A 15121-nucleotide genomic window follows, 5' to 3' on the forward strand; every position below is an offset into this window, starting at 1 on the left:
GAAAGAAATGTGCTGTTTCAGCCCTGATATATACTGTACAGTGGTTCTGTACAAGGAAGATGCAGTGCTGCACACTGGCAGCTTCCAAAAGGTTTTCCAAAATAAAAGAAACCCAAAGGATTTGAGGGAATTTCTTCCAAGAGGGCAGATTGGCTCCTATGAGAACAGAGGAAGAAACAAAGGGGGAAACTAGCTCATACTAAAGAGAAGAGGTGCCTGATGTGTTTAAGAGATGTAGTTTTCCTTGTTAACCTTTTCATGCCTTTGCAAGTTCACTGATGCTAGTGGAAAATGCGTAGAAGCAAAGGGGCTCTTACCTCCCCAGATTCAACTTTCTCAACCCCCAGGGGTGAGCAGGTTGTGAGGGGGAGTCACACAAGTCATGAGTCCCCCGCTGTTGTTTATCTAGTCCTTCTTGTCAGGATTTATTGCATTAAAAAAAATCTAATTATTGTTTATTTATCTCCTCTCTTTCAGGTCCACCTGTAAGTACCAAACTGCTATGATTTTAGATGTTGTTGACACAGTTTGAGGGGCATGAACTAGCAAAGTGTCCTGCCTGTGTCCTCTGCAGTCCTGGCACCCTGGGATCTCCCAAACAGCAAGTACTGTAGGCGCTTCGGTCCCCTGTGGGGGTGGGATTGTTCTTGGCTGCGTCGCAGCTCCCGAGGGTGAGGTGGAGGGAGTGCAGAGATGGGGACACTGCAAGCATGAGGGGTGCAGATAACTGTGTGTTGCCAGTTAGCCCCCTGTGCCCCGGGGGAATCTGCTGTGTGAGCTTCCCAGGCGCTGGATGCCACAGGCTGAACGAGACGTGCTTGTGAAAACAAGGAAAGATAGATCGCAAACACATGGCGGGAGCTGAGCTGTAGGGACTTGCTCCCTGCTACTCACCCGGGCTTGCTGAACTGTCAGGCCTTCAACTATAGCTGCACAACTATCAATTTCAGAGGAAAAATTGTGTTGACAGCTTCCTTTTCAAATGTTAGCTAATGCAAAACCTCAGTGCAGACGATTTAGGCTTCAGGAAAATAGCTAGGCTCTTGCAGCAGTTTTCTTACAGCTATTAAGAGACCAACAGTGAACCAGAAGCAGCAATGCAAGGAATGAGGCCGTGTACCGACATCTCTCAGGATTATAAAGAAATACTATATTGTCTTTAGCATGGTCCTTCCAGGGGAAATGGTTTGTATTTGTGCACAGTAGAGTAACTATACTGGGTTTCTGTGAAGGAACATGAGAAGTGAAACATACGGTAGTCATCTTTTGTCTGTTCACGCAAAAATGTCTTAAACAGTTTGCAGATGACATTCTGAGGAGAAGTAGTTGCTGCACAACCTATTTTCCTCTTTCATCAAGTCAAAATGCTGTAGACTGAACTCCCACAGATATATGAGCACAGGCCGATTTAATGGCAACAGTCTTCTGAAAAGTTGCACCTTCCAGGCCAAAAGGTCTGAAAGTGTTTCACAGCTGGAAGCCCTGATCCACGCAAACCTTCAGTGATAGCTCATCTCAGGGGCTTCCAGGACTGGCTGCTGAGGTGGATGTATTTCAGTGTTAGTTTTGGTTTGTTGGGAGGAAAGCACTGCTCTGGAGGGGACTGCGAGTGGAGTCCATCCAGAGTTGTCCCTGCCACTCCATCCTGGGCAGTCACACTTTGGCACTAAAGGAAAAGGGCATAAAATTGGTAGCAGTGATGGCATTTCTATTATTGCCATAAGAAACTGGAGAGAAATCAGTAGGTCAGTGCAGACATCTCCCAGAGAGCAGTCTGTGACTTCGCAAGGTGAGGAACATGCGAGCTCCAGGCTTTCTCTGCAACAATAAGGGGTTAGAAACTTAATATCTTAATGAAAGATTGAAGTCTGGCAGAAACACACGGGACCACCAGAGAAGTGCTGACAATATATGCTACCGTATCCCGGCTTATTGCGACCCCTGAACCTGTCTCCGCACGCAGACTTTCAGGGCAGGCCATGAGGAATGATACAGCCAATGGAAATAACAAGAGGAAGTCGGGCAGACCGAGAGTCGTTAGCCGAAGTGGAATTTGTCTTGGGCTAACATCACCCTCGTCTCATTCAGGTCTTCTGGGGTTTCTAATTGGCTGGTGAGCGAGACCGGCTCAGTCACCATGAGTAAAAGTTCACACTGCTGAAGAGTCAAGCAGAATCCTCCATGTTGCCATAGGAAATACTTCCCACCCCTCATTTTTTTTTTTTTGTGATTTAAAACTGCATGGAAGCTAAAGCTTATGACCAACAGACCTGGGCTCCTGCCTGGCCAGTTGTCACATGCAATGTTCTGGATAGTGACCCCAAAGACCTGACGGCCCCACGTCTCTCTCCCAGGTCTCTTTCCCAGCTTGCAAAACACAACATGCTGAGTGGTGAGGCTTAGCCCCTGCTGCTGATGTCAGCTGGTATGTGGGGATGAAATACTCATCAGAAACGTGCTGAGCCCTGCTTCTAATCTAGGACAACCAGGAGAAGAGCCAGGGAAATGGATGAGCAACACCCCAGCAGCAAAAGGGGCTTTCACGCTCTTCTCTTGCCCAACAGATGCTACCACCGTTATTATTGAAGTCAGTCAAAGCTTTGGTGAAGGCCAGGGAAACCCGCAGTCATGTCAGAAATTTGGTGAGATTGGGACTAAAAGGGGCAGAGGAAGGAAGGAACTTACGAAATCGTGAAATAGTCCTGAGGTTCCCGGACTCTTTTGCCGTCTGGACCACATCCGAAGGAAAAGATCCTCTCACGGACGATTCTCTCCCATTTCTGATCATGCAACATTTCTGTGGCAACTGCAGCAATTCCATACATGAAAAAATAATATTTAGCAGATGGAAACTAAGGAAGAAAGTCAGAGCCCTGTAATTAGCTCGTTCTCCATGGACTTGCAGATACCTTCAGAGTCTGTGCAGAGAGCTGTGGATAGAGCCATGCCAAAAGGAGAGAAAACTTCACAAACAGATTAGGAAACCGAAGCAATCAGAGCTGCTGGTCAAGGAGCTGTGGAGGCTTTTTTAACCATTCTGTTTCCCAAACCCTGGCATGTGATCACCTCTCTTTATCAAGCCTTCCCTTCAGGGTTTGAAGCTAACTTCTGCTGTTTCTTTATGTTTTGTTTCAGGGCCCTAGAGGAAGAGCAGGGCTCCCCATAAATAGGTCATTCCTTTCTTTTTTGTTCCCCCATGCTCTCTGTCTGGCAGTACTTTCATCAGCAGGCCTCCAGGGTTCATAAGCTGGGAGAAGGTAGTGATCTCTCCTAGCAAACCTGGCAGGGGATAGCAGATAGCGAACAGCACGTGGCTCGTAACAGAGTAGGGACCACAGGAGCTTTGTAGGACCAAACTTAAGAGGAACATAATCCCTGTGAACTCTCCTGCGTGTGGAAACATAAAGCTTTGGAAGATGTCTTTGTCACCTTGGATGTCTGGTATAAGAGGCACAGCATACAGTGTTCTAGCTGATGCAGCTTGCTAATTGCAGCAGGATTTAAAAGGGCTAAGTCACTCTGGGACAAACACAGAAGTCCATAACAACAGTAGCTGTGCATCTGAGATAGGCAGTCAGGAGTGAGGAGGGAGCACAAGGCTTTGAGGTTACAGCCTCGTGCTTTCCTGGCAATGGCTCCCTGCTCCTTGGGCTCGCTCTGGCTCACCTGGAGACTGCAACAGCAGTTAGCAGGCAGTTTCCTGATGGATGAAATGCAAGCTGTGCTGCTGGCTCTCCCCGCCTCTCAAGACAGAGACTGCTTATTGCCTTTTATGCTCCTTCACCTCCCATATGAGAGCTGCAGGCATCTTTGCATGACTTTGCAACCAACCTACATGGTATCATCCACACACAAGTGCTCTTTCCTGGCTCCCTGTCAGACAACCTTTCCTTATAAACATCTGGCACTTATTTGCTGTCCTACCGGGAGCTCCCCCTTCCCTATTATTGCTCGGAGGGCTGTAATGCTGCACAGCCACATACCAGACATGGTGCCGTCATGGACCACTCTGACACCAGGTACTAACTGGAGACCAGACACAGCTCACCTCGACCTTGGGCTCTTCCTGCTTGGGTACTGGCTACAGCAGAGGAAGGAGAAACAAGATCAGCTTTTACCTCAAACCATGAGTGAGCTCAGTCTGAGCTCACTTCTGGAGGAAGGCACGGGAAAACTCAGCATTATGTTCTCCATCAGCCACAAAGTAATCCCAGGGCAAGATGCTGACACTGGGAGTTTTGCTCACTGCCGGCAGACAGAGATAGGCACATATTAGTGGGACTGAGAACCCGCCTAAAACCCTAGAAGAAAGCTGTTTCCCATAATATATCATCTACAAAATTTAAACTCAAGCAGCTGTTTAGCGTTTCATCCATCTGCATGGGATGCTTTTGCAAAGCATAGACTGCTTTTCAATTTGTCAGAACATGTGCTGCATGGAAAGGAAACCCCCTCCCTATCTGGTACTGGACAGCCCCCCAAGCTCTGCAAGGGGAAGTGGCTAAACTTTCACCAGGTAAAAGTTTGATCCCAGGGAATAATGTCCGAGTTTGGGATGCACAGCCAAAGGAGACTCTGCATTACACTTGGCAAAGCAAATGGAGTTAAGCGCGTTCCCCTTCCAGAGGTTTTCAGACTATGTTCACATACGTTAGGACTGAACCTGGAGGAAAGCACGAAGAGGTGGCACCAACGGGGTTGGTGTTTCCAGCTGCAGAAACCAGAAAACCAGGTTTATGTCCACAGACACAGGGAGCCAGGGGCAGGGAGACTCTGTTTTACATATGGAAATCCTGAACGTTGCTGGAAACAGAACTGAGAGATTATTATCACGTCATTTTTGCAAACTACGGAGCACAAGCTACATGACTACTGAAGCCATAATGATCTAGATCCTTTCAGCAATCAGCTCCTATCTTTCCAAATCTGCACAGCCTTCAGTTTTGATGACCCGGAATGCAGAGGCAGTTGTGTCTTTTGTTGTTGGTTTTGTTTTGTTTTGTTTTTTCTTTTAAATTACATAGTTAAATTTAACTGCAAGAAGCAGAAAACTGCCTTGTAGGTAAGTGTCTGAAGAAAATTGCCACCAGTCTTGTGTTCATGTGTTTACAAGGCTCTGTTCAGTGTTGCTTGACCCAAAGTCATTCCCCAAACCACTGTTAGGATCGTTCACACCCTGACAATGCACTGGAAAGTATCTCAGAGGGTAGAGGACACTGAACACAGCTGCTCATCTGTCTTCTTCCAGACATGCTTTTTCCTGTGTCAGCTTATTTTCCCACATTTTTCTCTTGCTTTTGGACAGGACTGTATTCTCAAGTCTAAGAGAATCCTGTTTTAAAGTGATAGCTCTATAAATAAATAGCTAACACCCAGATTACTTTGGTAAAGAAAGAAAAATCTAGCAGTTGGCTACTGTGGGAAGCCACTTCCCAGGACCTGGATTTTATGATGTGTTGGAAATGGGGATTACACTTTGTTAGGTTGAAAAGTCTTGCCCTTCCTTTGCTGCCTAAGTTGCCACATGTGATTTCTGTTGTGAGATGTGCTGGTTTGTCATGTGCACAAATGATCTGGTGCCTTATGCAAGTTCCTAAAGACAGTTTCAGGAACACGCAAACACACTTTCCCCTCTCTCTCTCTTTCTGTAACTTGCTCTCTCCCTCTTTCAAAATCCCTGGAAACTAGCACTGCAGTACGAAGCTGTGTCTGTGGCACAGCTCATTTGTGCTATTTTATAACTTTGCTTCTGGCCAGTTTCCAATTGCCTCTTATTTTGCCTTAATTGCCAGGGAGACAAAGGTGCGATGGGGATCCCTGGGCGGCCGGTAAGTTGAAACCTCTTGCATGTGCCTTGTTCCTCCCCATCCTCTTCTATCTCACAAGATTTTTGGGAGGCTTTTAGGATGACCCTAGGTAGGTGTCAGCCTGAGCGAAGCCACCTTCCCTGAGCCCCACGTCTGCAGGGATCTCCTGGTGGCAGCATGGTGGCCAGCCCTGCAGACTGTATATGTGCTGGAGGAGAGTTTCCATCCCCTCTGCCATATTGCTCAGAGACTCCTGTGGCTCAGCATCCCCCCCAGTTGGGTGCCTTCTGCTGCCACTTCAAGCACTGGCTGGGCTTGCAAACTGTGGGCTTGCTAACACTCACCCCTGCCCTTTCCAAATGACCCTGCCCTGAACTAGATGGGGCATCCCCTGCCTGGCTGAGCACTGTACTTTGGAGCTGCTCTTTGCTCAGGCATCCCAGTGTGAGGATGGGGAAGAGGGCTGGGGCAGGAGCTGAGGCCACCCTACTCATCCCAATCCCATAGCTAGGGTTTTGGGGCAGGGAGGGTGTCTTTGCTGCTGACGCCTTTGTTTGTCTCTCTCACTCTCTCCCTCTTCTTCTTCCTCTCTCCATCTCTCCCCTCCCTGCACCCTCTTGCATGTGGCTGCGATGGGTGCCACTGACCCAGGGACTAAAAGGGCAACCCGGAGAGAAGGTGAGTTGGCTCCTTGCAGCCCGTAGCATCCCCCACTGTCCCCCTCTAGGGCCAGCCCAAGCCCTCTGATGAGAGTCATGGCCTCTGCAGCCAGCTTTGGGCTTTCACCACCCCAGGATGGCCTCTTTCTTCCCTGACAGTGCAAGTTTATCTCCCAAATTCCTTTCAGACCACTCAGCCTCTGAAGACACTGCATTTCTTGTTTATGGCAATTTACTAATGGCATAAGACCCAGTGGGCACACTCAGGGCTTCCCTCAAGGCTGCCTGGGTTTTAACCATTGAGTTTCTTCCCCACTGGCAGCTCTGCTTGCCCTCATCTCAGCCCACAGCTCCCCTCCACCTCCCAGGTTAGCCTGATCCTGGTGCATGCCACAGCAAGGAAGAAAATGGCACAGCACACTCCTGTTTCTGATATGGTGGGACCTCTTCCTCCTGATGGTATGGTTTAAGTCTAAGGGACACCATCTCCCAGACTGTTTGCTGTGCAGCAAATTGGTGTTTTGTCCCTCCATAGAATAAGTGGTTTGCAAAGCATCCTACTGCTCTCTCCCATGTTATGAAGTGTTTGACACTTCAGCATTAGTGTGTTTTTCCAGGAGCACCTGGGAGCACCTCCCACCCAGGAGAAGAGCAGGTGAAGAACTGAATAGCAACATGTAGAAACTAGGAAAGGAATGAGTATTCACATGATAGGGGGATCATCTGTGCAGGGCATAGCTATACCAGACCCCTTTGCTACTGTTTGTAAGAGACAGAGAGAAAAACAGCAAGGAAGGGCAAGGTAGGACAGAGATTCTTCTTCCTTGCTTTCATGCTTCTGCTTGCTCATTGGAGCCAAACAACATTATCTAACAGACCCAGATTGAACCCCTGAAGCCATCTTGTGTTTTCTCTGCTGGTCTTTCATTTTTCTCTGGCCAAAGCTTTCAGCATGAAGTGACAGCTGATAGATCCAAACAAACAAGGCAAAAAATCACTCTTAATTGCCCATGCTTCCCCAAAGTCCTCTGTGAGAGCTCTAGATCCTTGGTAGGCCCCACCTTTGTTTTGCAGAGAGCTCTGCTTGCTTGCAAGCTTCTTGGTTTATGGGATGCTCCATTCCAAGGCTGCTCAGCCCTGGGCGCTTCTGGAGCTGCCTCGCAGGAATACACCATGTTTTCCAAAGACAGGGACACGTCCTGCCCATCACACGTTGTGGGTGGCTAGGAGCTGGAGAAGCAGCTGTTTTCTTCTCCAGCAAGGACTTTGCTCTTTTCATCTACATCTCAACTGAGTTTGAGCAGTACACAAGTGAGGCATTTCTGGAGGCTGCCAGTCAGCTGCCCGTGGCTCCCATCTCCCTGGAGCCCAGCATATCCCTTCTTCTTTCCTCTCTTGTCCAGGACACGGTCCTGCTGGACTCACAGGAAGGAAACAGCAAAGGTTTCAAGCCATCTTTCACACTTGTAATGAGGCAGAACCTCTGTTTTGCCAGAAAATGTTTTATGTGTTTATAGTTCTCTTTGCTGTGCAGCTTCCACTTTCTGGCATGTCTGAGTAGCTCCAAGCTTCTCTTCTTCCAAAGTGCAGGGCAGAAGCTGGGGGAGGCCAGAACAGCAGCTGCCCCGTAAGCACTGAAGGTCTCACACCTTCAGCACCCTCACTTAACCCCAGTCTTGATGGGAATATAAATGTCTCTTTGTATTTCCTTTTCCTCCTTTTCTCACCCCTTTTCCTCTTCCTTGTTCCTCTGCAGGGTGCTCCAGGAGAAGCAGGCATGTCTATCATCGGGCCCCGCGGTCCACCCGTAAGTGGCTTTTCTCTCTATTTCTGACTGTTGCAGGATGTGGGCAAGTTACAGGGAAATATTTAAGAGGGGTGGTAAGACACAGCATCAGATGGAGAGAGGAAAAACCCTCTATAATGTGGCTCCCATGCTGGGCCAGGCTTGGTTGTATGCTGCTATTATATACTATATATAATGAAATTACAGCTCATACTCCAGAACAAATGAGAAAGCCTTCCCTTGCAAGGAAACCATATTCATGTATGTAAAAGGAAAAAAAAACCAAACAACCCAACATATTTTCTTCTTGCAAAAAGGCTGCTACCACTTCTGGAGAAACTACACCCTTTTCCTGGCTCATCTCAGCCTTTGGTTTCATTAGCAGGGGAAAAACGCCCTGGTTTTGCAGAAGAGCAGGATCAGAGCTAAGCTGGTGACTGGAGAACTCACAAAGATGGATCATTCAGAGATGTTCAGGGGCCCTTGTCAAACACCCAAAATCTTGGAAACTCTGACAGCACAGTTACAACTATCTGGAAATTTTCTTAGCTGGCTGGGGAGCCAAGGAAAGCATAGACAGGATTTTGCACCCTCTTCCTGCAAAAGTGTCCATGAAAGGTGCAACAAGTCAGCCAGACAAAGCTTTTTGCAAGGATAGGGTCATAAAAAAAGGCCAGCTTGGATGGGTTGGAGCATTTATATGCCCTAAATACTGGATGTTTCTTGCATCGTGGTTCAGCCATCAAGCCTCTGCTTTTGTGCAGATGCAGCCAGTCCTCCCCACTCCATCCCTGCACAGCCCCCACTGGAGATTTACATGAAAAAAGACCTGGAGATTCAATTCTCTCCCTCCCAGTGGGTGCTTCCGATTCTGATTAACCTGTGAAGAGCATCATCCTTGACCTGCAGAGAGAATGGGCCACCAGCAACTTTTGTTTCACAGCAGAGGTCAAGTGAGAAGAGACCTAGGCAGTGCGAACACTTGGCTACATCTGGCTTTCCAGTTAAGTTTCCAAAAGCCCCCTGACAAGTGCTTCTAATATGAAGCTGCTTTGCTGGTTCCCAGGCCCTCCTGTCCATCATGATGGTGTCTGAGAAGTGACAGAACCAAAGCCTAGGACACAAATGGGTCTTCCCCAGTGTTTTACACCCAGCAGAGGGAACCAGGCCATGTGGTCAGGTGAGGAGGAAGGGCTGGCAGGTCTTTCAGTGCCAGCCTCTTAGCAAGACCACCCTGCTCCACCAAGCAGCAGATGTTGAGGGGTAAATGCCCCATTGCTTTTGCTGTTTCTCACAAGCTGTAGTGCTCAGCCTTCTGGATAGTGTGGTTATAGTGATTGGAGGGAAGAGCCATCAGTCCCTGTCGCCGGAGGTCCTGCAAGCTAAGGCTGCTGTTTTCTTGACGGACACATGGCTGATCTGCAGGACAAATTTTAATGTTTGATGCTGCTGCTTTGCTTCATTGCCTTTGTTGCTTTTTGGGAAAGTACTGAGCACGTTGTACCTCCAAAACAGGAGAAAGCTTAGATGGCAAATGATATTTAAAACGGGCTTTTGCCTACCCCCGTCAAAGCCCCGAGGTGCCAGGACTGGCACAACTCCACACTTCCACCCCCAAAGCCTACTGTGAAGATGATCCAGTTTCCTGGGGAGCTGGTGATAGGTCAAAAGGATGGCTGAGCACTGAAGACAAACACGGAAACCCCGGCCAAGGGGCCACTCGGAAAGACGTGGGATGACAAATAGTTTCCAGATTTTTGTTTGGAGGTCAAAGCTTTTGCTAAAGCTCAGAGCTGCTTAGCTTCTGGCTGGAGAGGGACAGCGCACCGATAGTGGCAGAAACAGACAGTCTCCATGATTTGGCAGCTCCTGGGATGACATACTTCATGTGATCAACATTTTAAAAAGAAGACAAGGAAAAACAGTCACCCAACAAAAACAGTCTCTTGGAATTGCTCACCGCTGAACTGTTGTTTTGGCCTGATACCACGCAAATCACTCTGCTGTCCTCCAAGGAGAAAGAGGCAGCAGTCTGTGGTCTACACTGGAAGCCAAATTGCACAATTTCCAGGTTTTTTCCCTAATTCTTTTTTTAGCACTTCTTGTCCAGGGAGGTGTCCAGCAGGAAACCAAAATTAATGAATTGTGGCTAGGCTCTTCTTGATTCTTGCCTTTTTAGAAACCAGCAGTGGACAGATCCTTTAATTTATAGCCTATCTTCTCTCCTGGTCACTGGCCAACAGAACCAGGTGGTTTTATATGTATCTTGCAAAGTGAAGCTAACCAAGTTCAATTTTGCAGAACTAAAAAAACAGTGCAAATGGGATTAGGTCCTGCTAGCACTGCATATAAAAACACAAGTGTTCAGCACAACACAAGGCATTTTGCAGTAGGGGCATCCTTCAGGCTCTGCAAAAAGGTTATTTAGTCCCATCTCTCAAGTGCCAAATGTTCACCAAGTCTCTCTGCAGATAGAGGGAGGCTGGAGGAGGTGTAACCTGAAGGTGAGGGTTTTCCCCACCTCTGTGGCTCTCAGCTCTCTCCCATGGCATTAGCATTGTTGCACTGTGGCAAACTGCAGCCTTGCAGCCCAGCATTCCCATGCCCTCCTTCTCTTCCCTCTGGTTAAGGCAGAGATGCACCCACGTGCATTTCTTCTCAGAAGTGAACCCTTGTTTATACCCAGCTCTTTCCTAGGAAACCCTTGTGGGACTCAGGCAGTCCAGTCATAGTATCTTTAACTGCCTAAGAAAGCATTTTGTTCTCCAAAAGGAAGCATGAGAACACATTAGAATGCTGGGCTTTTTGGCTTTCAGGGAAGGCAAGACGCTGCAGTGGTTGGTTGGTGAGCATGGCACAGGATTTACCTCATCCTGCAGTTCCCATGTACATGGATGTGCTGCTGAACTCTGGTCCATATTGCTTCTTGACTTGGCTTAGTCATTTTTTGGGAAATGGAGATGAAAAAATCCTTCAGTGGCATATTTTCTGAATACCCACAAATCTAGGGTAACTGTCACCTGGGAAGTCGCAGCTCCCAGAAAATGAAGAGCTGTGAGAACTTAACAGCCAGGACATTTTCTTGTTTTGAAGTGGGTGATGAAGAAGCTGCCAAACACATCCCAAGCCAGTGTTTGCTGTGCCTGATCCCAAACTGGTAGCCAATACTGGCTAGCCAGAAAGAGGTGGGGGAAAAGGACTTGGTGCTCATGTTCCTCTCATCCCACTACCTAGCCTACCTTTTTCTCTTAGCTCTCAGAAGAAAAAAAGAAACAGAAAAGGACAAAAAAAAAAAAAAAAAAAAGAAAAAAGAATTATCTCTTCTCCAGAATTATTTGTGAGGAGAATGAGTGCACTGGGACATGAGGTTAGAGGAGGAGGAGAAGAGGGATGGCTGTATTTAGACACCAGTGACCTGCAAGGTTTGTCTCTCACAGAGCAGCACCCTGCATTAAACGCCTCCAGTTCATGGCAGCAAGAGTTGCCATAAAATGAGCTCAGCCTCTGGAATCTACTCCAAGAGCCTAGTGTATGGGCTAGGGACACCCATTTAATTAATGTAGAAACTTCAAGGAAACTGCTTGCAGTCCAAACTGGACCTGCTCCAGGATTTTCTTGGCCCTGTACAAATTGGAGTGGGGGAGAGAGATTTCCTCTCCTTCCCAAGAAACTTTCTCCTTGGAGGGGAATTGGGTCTTGGGTAACTAACTCTTCAGAGAGCTGCAGGATAAATGGGCAGAGGCTGGAGGAAAGGCTCCATCGAGAGGACTTAAGGTCAGTCAAGATTCACTTCACTTCCTCTAAACTGCTGTCTCCTTTTCATCCTTTCCAGGGACAGCCTGGAACAAGAGGTTTTCCTGGATTCCCGGTAAGTGTAACTGCTCATTTATTAGGTATGGGTGTGCAATATTACTAGGAAGTGTCACTAGTGCTTGCTGTATCTCATAATTTCTGTCTGAAACAAAGGACCTGATCTGATATCATTTGTTTTTCTTATTTTCTTATTTTTTTCTTATAAATGATACTTGGGATGAGGGGAGGGAGAACCCAAAACCACACAACTCCGAAAGGAAATTAATTTAAAAAAACCACAACTCCAAGTGTTAAAATAACATAGTTGAAGCCAGACCTGTTCAGTAAAAGAAAGTCATTCTAAGAAGTACACTCAAAGAAAATAACCCCTGATAGGTGAAATTCCAACCTTAATTGAGCCTTTAGGTGATACTGCAATATCAGCAAGTGCCTGTGATCCAAATGGGGCCCTGTGTGATACAGGTCATCTGGGGACCATGCTAGGCTGAACACTCTGGTTATGTCAAAGAGAAGGGACAGAAAGCACGAGGGGTGGTTCTTCTCCAACACTGCTACAGATGGACAAGGGAATAGAAAACAAGCCGAGGAGAGGAGAAAACAAATTTAATTTCAGTCCTACAGTTGCTGGCAACATTCTCTGAAGCATTGAGGCTGCTGGAGAGCTCAGACAGTTGCTGTTTATTCTTATGCATTTATCCTGGACGACGAGGAAGCCTAAGACAAACACAAACACCTCCCCCCCACATCCCTGCTCTGGCCAGGCAGCTCAGCTGCTGCTCCAGGACACTCAATGTGCCAGAGCAGGTCTGAGGGGGGGCTCTCACTCCTGGAAAACGGGAGGAATTGGCAGCCTTCGAGCTGTCTGACCAGGCTTTGTGGCTCTGCCCTTTGTAAAAAGGGGGCTGTGAGCTGCCCCCAGGGCTGAGGAGGAGCAGATCTCTCCAGGCCTTTGTGGTCTATGGCTTTTGGAGGAGCAGAAAACAAATCAGCCCAACTGATGAGAAAGTGCCAGGTGGGAGAGCACTCTGAGGAGCCTGTTTCTCATCAGATAGTACCTTCAACATGCTGCTGAGCTGTATGTCACCTCTTTCCTGGGACACTTGTGTTGTTCTATCATTTGCAAAAATTCCTCTTGTCTCAAAGGCGGGTGCCTTTTTGAATCGGTCTTGAGAAAACTGCTGATTTTTCAACTAGTCTACAGGACGCTGCAGAATTCGAGATGCTGAGGATTTTTAAAAATTGCACCTGAATCCCTCCTCCCTTCCCTTTTTGTGCCCAGTGTTCCTGCTGAAACAGGCTGGCAGTGAGCAGGTCCCTGTAGGAGGGCAGAGAGAGTGACCTCACCTCCGAGTCCTTTCCCAAGTCCGTGCCATCTTGCAGCACACAGTGCTTGCTGGGGCAGATGGACAGACAGCCCAGTGAAAGCATTTCTCATAATTTGTCCTTTTTTTTTTGTTTCAGGGCCCTATTGGCTTGGATGGCAAACCGGTGAGCAAACAGCTTCTCTCAAGGCTTTCTGCCCTTACTTCTTGCTGGGTCCCACTGTCCTGCTAGCCTGCCTGATCCAGAGTATGTTTTTAAGAGGATTATTTTGCAATGTCATGCACATGTATGGATTAAGAGGAAATTACAAGTTTGGCAGGCAGCAGGATACCACGGATGCCTTGGGGGAGATGCAGGAGTCTGGAGATTAGGGAAGGCAGAGTGTAGCTGCTTCCTTTCTAGGCAAATCTATAAAGTAGCAGCTCACAAGAGCAAGAGTCTTCCTGCTGCAGGGAAAGCCTTAGCAGGCGCTCCCACCCTGAATCAGACAGACAGAGCAGGACTCCAGGCACCAGCCCTCTGCTGTAGGCAGCTGACAGCCTCCTCTGAAGTTGACCATACAGCTTCTTTCCCTTCGCTGCTGTGCTGCAGAGTTGCAGTAGAAGAGGAGAGGATCCTAAAGATCTCCATGCTGCCCTTAAAGCCTCCTTCTAATCAGCTTTGCAGTAGAGAGAGAGAGAGACACCTGAGTTCCTCCCATCCTTCAGACAGCCAGGCACAAATACACCTACTTCCCTAGGAGGAACTCAACTGACACAAAACTCATAATGCCAGACAGCTCCTTACTCAAGTTCCCCACTTTCTCTAGCCATGCTGTAATGGAGAAGGAGCTGGTAGCACATACCTCTGGCACTTAATTTCCTACAGCAGGACCCCATTTTTGCCATGAGGAACACCCAGCAACATCTCTCTTGTGCTGCTCTGGGGACACACATGTGAGCCCCAGCAAGGTGCAGCACACTCACTCAGCTGAAGATGCTTTGCCAGCCTAAGCAGGGCTTAACCATGCCCCAACCATGCCCTGTGGAGCCTCAACACCCCATATTCATCCTCCAGAGCTTTTTCTCAGCATTTTGGGTAGCAGGGAGTGGTGTCCTGTTAGATGTGTGAGTAATGCTCCACATGCATGTCTTTGCATCTCCCTTGACAAGATACAGTAATTGCAGGCACCTCCCCAGACAAGGAGTAAGTGGGTTAAGCCAACATCTTCTAGAGACTGCAGTGGCCAAAGCTGATGCATGTTTTCTTTCTGTTGCAGGGTCATCCTGGACAGAAAGGGGAGATGGTAAAAGAAATATGTGTTTGTCTGTGGGTGATGGGTTGGTTTACAATGACTTTTCCTCTCAGCTGGAAACAAGCTCCTAGGCAGGGCAGTGATCCTAGTTCAGCTGATGCAGAATCACAGAATCACCACCATACACTAGTTGCAGCCCCAATTCTGTAACTTCATAATAGCAGTGCTGGGATGCACGTCTGTAATTTCTACATTATGGCTATCAGATTCATCATGTCACAGCAGCAACTCTTTAGTTATGCATGGGATATGCTTTTCTTACAGTTAGCAATTATGTTCTTTAAATATACTCTGGGAGCTGACATTTTTTGTGGTTGGCCTCATAGTAGAAGTAAAAGTTGATGGAAAGTTTTCTGGAAACCCATCTGGTGGCTTTCAACTTATCTAACAAAAAAAAAACAACCAACAACCCACCATATTTTTTGTATTAAATATGTTT

General features: G+C 47.6%; 2 protein-coding genes across 21 annotated transcripts in view; one reads left to right on the top strand and one right to left on the bottom strand.

Annotated features, from left to right (window-relative positions):
* CHST3 (carbohydrate sulfotransferase 3) overlaps positions 1–15121 on the bottom strand; it is a 354774-nt gene that overhangs the window by 231037 nt on the left and 108616 nt on the right. The window lies entirely within an intron of this gene.
* COL13A1 (collagen type XIII alpha 1 chain) overlaps positions 1–15121 on the top strand; it is a 196776-nt gene that overhangs the window by 135996 nt on the left and 45659 nt on the right. For 16 of the 20 annotated variants that reach the window (XR_007889270.1, XR_007889276.1, XR_007889274.1 and 13 more), the window contains exons 2-7: positions 5793–5828; positions 6459–6485; positions 8223–8273; positions 12085–12120; positions 13527–13553; positions 14647–14673. Coding sequence is in view for 5 of the 20 variants with exons in the window: in XM_051617147.1 (XP_051473107.1) it covers positions 5808–5828; positions 6459–6485; positions 8223–8273; positions 12085–12120; positions 13527–13553; positions 14647–14673 (189 nt within the window). In the remaining 15 variants the exon portion in view is untranslated. Of the gene's footprint in view, positions 1–480; positions 486–5792; positions 5829–6458; positions 6486–8222; positions 8274–12084; positions 12121–13526; positions 13554–13617; positions 13635–14646; positions 14674–15121 lie in introns of those variants that run through there. The other 4 variants (XR_007889271.1, XR_007889273.1, XR_007889272.1 and 1 more) reach the window with 4 other exon arrangements.

This window comes from Apus apus, chromosome 4, assembly GCF_020740795.1.
Source record: "Apus apus isolate bApuApu2 chromosome 4, bApuApu2.pri.cur, whole genome shotgun sequence".
NCBI classification, from domain to species: Eukaryota; Metazoa; Chordata; class Aves; order Apodiformes; family Apodidae; genus Apus; species Apus apus.